A 7199-nucleotide genomic window follows, 5' to 3' on the forward strand; every position below is an offset into this window, starting at 1 on the left:
CCCTGGTTCCTGCATCCTCAGCAGGCTTCTGCCCAAACCCCTGCGCTGCAGGAGAGGGGCTTCAGCACCAGCCCTCGGTGGTGGTCCCGCTTTGGGGAGCGGGGGACAGCCGGCTCCATCCCCGCTGCTCCCACGACGTGCTCAGCCAGTGGGTTTCCAGCAGAAGGTGGCTGATGGCCTCATCGCCAAGAGTCAAACCCGTTTCTGGGCTTGGGGTTAGCTCCAAAAAGCCACAGCTGAAGCCAGCACAGCATGAGCCTGTCACAGTGCCTGCATAGCGTGGTGGCACGGCCACGCACCTGCGCCCTAGCCTGAGCAGGAAGAGCAAAGGGAGAAAACCCACAGGGCGAGACAAAGACACTTTAATAAGTGAAGACGGGGGAAAAAAAAAAACCCACTAAAAAAAACACAAGGGATGCAAATGCAATCGCTCACCACCTCTGGCAAGCGCAGCTACGCCCAGCCAGGCTCTGGGCAGCAGCAGAACCCCCTCTCCGGCTGTCCCAGTTTAGTTGTGAAGCGTGAGATCCCACAGTGTGCAAGACCCTTTTGCTCAGCTCTCTCCCCTCCCCGCCTCTTGCCCACCCCCAGCCCACGTGCCGGGGCGAGAGCCAGAGAAACCCTGACACCGCGCAAGCACCGTTCAGCAGCACCCAAACGCTGGTGTGCTGCCAACCCTGCTGCAGACACAAACCCCAGCGCAGCAGGGCAGGGGCAGCGGTGGGGACCAGCAGCTCCATCCCAGCAGAGACCATCAGGGAGCTCGCCTCCTCAGTAAACCGCCCCCCAGGATGGAGTTGGCTGGGAAAAAAACAAAGCAAACAAACCAGGCAAGGCTGGCTGTTTCACAGCAAGCTGGCTCCCAGCAGCAGCATCCAGTCACCCCGAGCTGATCACACCCGAGCTGAAACCCCGGGAGGAAGCTCACCAGTGAGCAACTGCTGCCAGCTGCACGGGGGTTCTCTGCTGAAACTCCCACTCCAGCTAAAAATAAGTCGGGGCACATGCTATTTCCTGACCTTCTGTCTTTAGGTGCTCGAATCTAAACTCTTTCCAAGTCAGTGGAAACGCCAGAATTGTTTTGCTGTTTCTACAGAGGACAGCAGGTCTCAGGGCAGAAAGGGGGAAGGCAGCACTCATTAAGGAGCCTGGGATAATCGCAATTAACATTTTGCAAAGTAACAGGGAAAGGAGTTGGTCTGACTGAGCTCCTCTAGGACGGGTTCGTCCACCCGCAGCGGGAGCGACGCAGCAGGGTGGTTACGCTGTGGGCTGCGTAAAGGCTTTGTCTCACTCTTCCCGTTCTGCAGCGCTGCGTGATTTCTGATTGTTCCCATTTGGTTTAACCAGAGCTTTAAAAAAAAAAAAAACCAAAACATATTAACAGTGAGGCTAAAGCAAGAGTGGATCAGACTGGCAGCAGGGACTCACCCACACCCTCCTGCAGCTCTCTCCGGTTCACGGGGACGGAGAGCAGCCCAGCTCCGGCAGCGCCCTGCCAAAGCCCCTGGCATCATGTGCCGGGCAGATTTAAATAGCCGCTACCCAGCGCTGCCCACAACAGCGGGCCTGAGCTGGGATTAGCAGCGGTGAGAACGAAGGAAAATATGCCCAGGCAAACACACAAAGCAAGGGAGGAAAGAAAGAAAAGAGCAGCCAGGGCTCAACCTCGGATGGGTATTTTGGGCTATCGCGCTACATCCTCAGAGGCAGCGGATGCGTAACGCCATCCCTTTCCTCTGCACATCGCCAAATGAGCTTCGACGCGAGATGCGTATTCACGAGACAGCCACCACATCAGTTCTACTATTATTTATTTTTTTAAATATTTTTGAAAAAATATAATTTTTTTACAATATTTTCAACTTAAACACTATTCACACTGAACACGTATGGCAGCTTAACCTACCCGAATATGAAGTTTAAGAAGCCAAAACTGTTCTAGCTTTATTAAAAGGAAAAAAAAAAAAAGTTGTTGTGCTGTAGACTATTGTGTAGTGATGATTAAACAAAGCAAGGGAAAAGCACCACTCAAATCACTAATGCTAGGGTTTTCTCTGTTAAATCCAGCTATAATAAAGTTGTATGCTAAAAGTTACATAGGCAGAGCTATGTATGTATCTGGGGTCTTGGAAGAAATTGTGATGAAACTCACACCTCCTTTAACATAATCGGGAAGTGAAAGGTTTCTAACATGATAACATACTGCAAAGTCCAGGGAATTTCTTCCTTCCGATCGCCTGGATGTTAGTTAGTTCAGTAGCTGAGATCTACGACTCTGTGCAGGTCTGTAAAAGTTCTGTTAAAGCTCATGCTGCTTAAAAGGAGCACGAAGGTCTTTAAGGGGAAAAATTAACGTTAGTAACAATACTGATATTCCAAAGGAAAGTTAGCTAATTTGCATAACGATCAGATATCCTCGCTTTCACTTTTAAGTTAAGGCATTATCAGGTGCAAACTAGCACTTCTTTAGTTAAAAACAGACCATCCGTAGCGAATTCCAAGTCCTATTTAAAAAGACAGAGTCTGCAGAAGGTTTTCGAAACGTGGTATTTCGTCTCAACTTGACTGGTGCTTCTTACCTCACCATCCCCTTTGCAGAGAGCAAACTGCGTTCCCATTAAACTTTTGACAGATTTACTTAGTAACAGTCTCAGCACTTTTATTTGAGCATGCAAGACTAACAAAACTTTGGCAATGCATAAGTGTAACACAGTGACAAGAAGAGAGAGCTTTTACAATTAAATCTTCTAATACTGGCTTCACAGTGTGGAAATTGTGCTACATCCACCAAAAGAGGGCCCAGTCTACTCAAATATTTAAGTACTTCACCCCAGGAACAAACTCCTTTGCGTTTGGATTCAGATTACTCTTGACCTGAGGAAGGGAAAAACAGAAGTCTCGTTTAATCGTTATTTTCAGCTTCCAAGCCGAACACAATCCTAGGCGGACAGCATTAGGAACAGTTTGTGGATTTAGAGTAACAGTCAGGCGTACCACAGGGGTTCTGTATAGACAAAAAGTCTCTACAATCCCTGGCAAAGCCCACTCCTCTGTGCTAACACCCGAATTATCCACCCTCCCTTAGCTCCACCTGGATGCTTCAGTCAGGTAAGGGCTTAGGGAATCAGAAACAAGAAAACCACAGGCACGCACCGAACCCAGCCACTCCGACTAATGCTGAAATAGCTTTTTCTGAAGTTGAGCTGTTAAAACATGCCACAAAGTTTGTAGATCCTGCTTATTTAAGCAAGAGGAGACTTGTTCCAGGAACTTAAGCCACTTCTTGGAATTTAACGTATATGAGGAGCAGTGTATTGATTTTTTTTTATTTCTACGTCTGTGACTTCTCTGTCCTCCCCCTTGGCAAGCTGCTGCTCTACAATGACCTGCAGCCAACATCTTCAAAATGAGCTCTTTATGATAAAGAAATGGAAGATTAGGCTTTTATGTTCCTAACTGAGTCCAAACCTGCTGCCTGCAGCAGCCTAAGCTTGGAAAAGTACAGCTTTGCATCTGAATTTCGCAGCAGTTGTGACACGACGGTGTGGTTTTTGTACTATGTCTCAGTAACTGGGTATTTTGTCAGGAAAATGTGTACACACTGTCCTCGCCCTTTCGCTAAGCTCTGGACAAAAAGCCGTACAGCAAGAAAGAGGGAAATAGTCATAATTCAGCTGCTTGCCCCTTCCTTAGAATTTCTACCAAGCGATCTGCTGTCTTTCCTTCATAACGTACTATGCATACCCAAAGCCACTTGAATTTACGCTGCGGGCAAGGAAATGCATCATGTGGTTACGAAAAAAATCACTGAATAGGTCACGTCACTCAAGGAAACATCCCTTACCCCACCGTTCCACATTTCCCACAGCCAGGCATGGCTTAAGAGTCTCTGGCCTACGTGCAAATGATTTTCTCTTGCCATTATCAGTAAAAAAAATCAGCCTTGGACAATGAGAGCTGTCAAAATTTAGAAATGTGATGGAAAGTGAATTTACCACCAGATCCTCCAGTGATGAGCTGTCACTGATAACAAGGTCATTGAACTGGTCCTGGATTTGATCCATCGTTTGTGGGAGATCACGGGCTGGAATAAACCATTCGTGCTCCTCCTCTTCCTCCAGCATCTCCTGGAAGCAGCGCTCAATAAATTCTTCTTCCCACAACTCCTCTTCGATCTATACAACGAGAAGAAACTGCTTCATCAACAAGCTTATTGAGAGTGGTGTCTTCACTCCACGGTTTGTGCACCCAGCTGACCTTTCTAGCTATGCAGCAGGACTTCCAGCAGAACGCCACGCTCATGCTGCAGGAAGGCAAGCAGCTTGGAGTTTCTAATGTAGAAAAATGAAGCGCTTTGTCCCAGGAACTTGGGCTGCAGTTAAAAGGGAACGGCAGGAGAAGCCCCCAGCCCTGGGTGTTTCCTTTGCAGCTTGTTAATGAGCTCAAGGAGGAAAATGTTGGTTCCAAGTGAACATTTCAGTTGTACCAACTAGCCTGGACTGAACTCACTGCAAGCAGGAGGAAGGGAACCAGGGACAACACAGGCAGCCAGGCACACTCCCGAGGAAAGTGTCCTGCAAGATTCCTGGGATCTTAGCAGTTGTTAAGAACGCTGACCTGCTGGACTCTAAGGAGGACAGGTCAACTGATGCAGAACTGGCGCCCATTGCAAAGATTAAAGGAAGGTTTTGCTCGGTTGTTCAGTAAACATGCTTTGGAGGGAGCTCATCCTGACAGATTTTCCGAGTCCTGCATGGCAGTAGGCAAGAGTGGAAAGCAGGGAAATAGAAGCTGGTGTGAGTGACTTGCCAGACATAAGGGAGTGGAAAAATGAGTCAGGACAGATTGTAAGTTCACTCAGTGGAAGCTCAAACAAGTTTTCCTATCTATCCTTCACTCTGAAATCAAACACATACTCAGTTCTAAAGTGGAGACTCAGTTACATACCACAAGCACCAAATCAAAAAAGTTCAGGATTCCTGTAAAACCTAGGTCCCCTGTGCCTGGGGCAAACACACTCACCAACTCACTTGGTGCACAAGATCCACAGCTTTTGGGGAACAGGGACTCATCACCGCATGCTCTAAGCCACTGTCTAGACAATTCAAACCCCACACGAAACCCCAGCTCAGTAATTTCCCCAGTAAAGCACTCCAGGAAGGACAGTGGTCTCCAGTCCGTCCTTGTGAGGCGCTGCCTCTGTCCTGCACGCAGCCACCAGCTGGTATTACAGCAGGGGTTGCCTGGCTCCAGGATTTTTGTTACATGGCTGCACACCTACAGGTGCCTCCAATCCCACAAATGTCTTGAAATTAACATTGCCCGTTTGTGTTTTCCAGCCCCAGTTTAACTTGTTCAGGTTCCCACAGAGATGTGCCTGCAGCCACCAGGCTGCCACGTGGTGTTTGCCTGCCTGAATAAAACCACTCTCCCCTCGTGCTCTCATCCTTCCTCTTCTCTGAAAATGTACCTGAAAAAATATTTATTCATGGCACAACTCTCAGCTCCTTCCCCAAGAACTACACATCCCGTATGCTAACTACGGTACAGTCCCCAAGGAGGAAAAACCCACCAAACAGGAAACGACACCGAGACCATCCTGGCGTGTGCACAAGAGGATTCAGATTTTGCAAGCAACCTGAATTTCAGATTAGCTTTAAGCCCTGCTGGCACCCTGGAGAGAGCAGCAGTCATATCCTGTTTCAGAAACTCAGACTTAGCACAGCCACGCTGTGCTGGAGCGCAGAGAAAGCAGCTACTTAAGGACAAAGATCAAGTTTTGATTAAAAAAAGGGGTGGTGGCAAGAGGTAGGCTGTTCCCAGCCTCTGCAGGAGAGAGAAAACGTTTCCAGATGAAAGGTGAAAGATGAAGTTACGGCTTCCTTCCACCCTGATTGCAAAGGCCAGCTGTAAGACACTTAAGCAACGAACAGGACTGTCACCCAACAGCTATGTCCACCAGCTCCCTTGGGAACAACAGCCCTGCTGACGAGGCAGGTATGCACCTGGACGTAATCCAGTTTAGAATTCCAACAGCGGCATGTCTGCACATGTAAAACCTCCACAGCTCAGCAGCCTAGCAAGATCTGTCCCTTCCAAAGTACCACAAAGACTGTCAAATATTTTTTCCCTCCCTCTCACAGAAGTAGGGAATTGACAGATGCATTAGGACATGCCACACTTCCCATATTTTCCACCAAGATTACAGTAAATAGACATTTACTGATGGAGAAACCAAAATCTGTCTGCTCCCCCCATTATTCTAGGCAAGCTTGTCTAAAAACCCTGTCTCTAAAGGATTCCCAGATTGTACCCTGCTTCCTAAGCCACAGCACCTCTCTCTTTAGCTAGAAAATACCAAGGCACACCACAAGACATTTACGGAGGGAAAGGACTTGCCTGCCTGTTGAATTCCTCTTCGTTTTCCATCCACATGTACTCCGCAAAGGGATTGTCATCTTCGTGAGAATGACCATTAATGATCACATCTTCGCTGATGATGCTTGGGCTAGTACTGCTGCGACTTGGATCCTTCATGGCTGCGTCTTGGATTCAAAGGCTGTAATTAAGAACCGCAGTAATTAAAGATGTACAGATTCACTCATCAACCTGCTTCTGCATAAGGCCGGCCCAAGGGAAGGTTGCAGCTGAAGGCTCTAGGTAGCCTCGCCGTGACTGCAGCACAGAGCTAATCCCAACGACTATCAAATCCCGCTTCCACCGGGTGGGGATTTGGGGGACAAATTTTCTCAATCAAACCTCACCACATGGGCAAATGCCAAGCACCAAGACCAGTGAGAAGTGACAGAAAGAAGCACAAAGCATACGTACGTGTCAGTAGGGAAATATTTAAGGCAATGTTCAAGAAACAAAAGGAAAAGCTGTTTTCCAAAATACTTTTAAAGCTCCCACCTGAGTTTCAACAAACTCCCCTGGAAATGAACTGCCCAGTACCTGAGCTGTTCCAGAGGCAGCAAGGGGAAGTTCCAACGATACCCACGTGGGAGAAACTTTGGTGTGGCTCTTAGCCTCCCCCAAATCAGTTACGGGATGTTCTTTGTGATCACACAAAGCAACCTCCATGGCTGTACCACCACTGGGAAACCTTGCAAGCGAGGCAGAAACCATTCTGCACCAGTTCCTCCCAGAGCCAAGTCAGCAGAGCAGTTCTCACAGCTACCTCGTTAGCAAAACCC

The 7199-nt window shown here is 48.1% G+C and overlaps 1 protein-coding gene across 1 annotated transcript; it reads right to left on the minus strand.

Annotated features, from left to right (window-relative positions):
* Positions 1-1797: 1797 nt before the first annotated feature.
* Positions 1798-6570, minus strand: PAIP2 (poly(A) binding protein interacting protein 2). Its single transcript, XM_010086848.1, has 3 exons — positions 6403-6570; positions 3999-4178; positions 1798-2877 (listed from the first exon to the last, which is right to left on the minus strand). The coding sequence occupies exons 1-3, from the start codon at positions 6538-6540 to the stop codon at positions 2812-2814; spliced, it is 384 nt and encodes a 127-aa protein (XP_010085150.1). The 5' UTR covers positions 6541-6570; the 3' UTR covers positions 1798-2811.
* Between the last annotated feature and the right edge of the window lie 629 nt (positions 6571-7199).

This window comes from Pterocles gutturalis, unplaced genomic scaffold (genome assembly GCF_000699245.1).
Source record: "Pterocles gutturalis isolate BGI_N339 unplaced genomic scaffold, ASM69924v1 scaffold27441, whole genome shotgun sequence".
Taxonomy (NCBI): Eukaryota; Metazoa; Chordata; class Aves; order Pterocliformes; family Pteroclidae; genus Pterocles; species Pterocles gutturalis.

Bases quoted from the DNA above. Each gene is read 5' to 3' on its own strand.
- PAIP2 (XM_010086848.1), bottom strand. From the start codon at position 6,540: ATGAAGGATCCAAGTCGCAGCAGTACTAGCCCAAGCATCATCAGCGAA. The intron at 4,179-6,402 runs GCAAGTCCTTTC...CTCGTTGTATAG, and splicing joins AAGAGGAATTCAACAGGCAG to ATCGAAGAGGAGTTGTGGGA. The intron at 2,878-3,998 runs GTAAATTCACTT...TCCCTTCCTCAG, and splicing joins CATCACTGGAGGATCTGGTG to GTCAAGAGTAATCTGAATCC.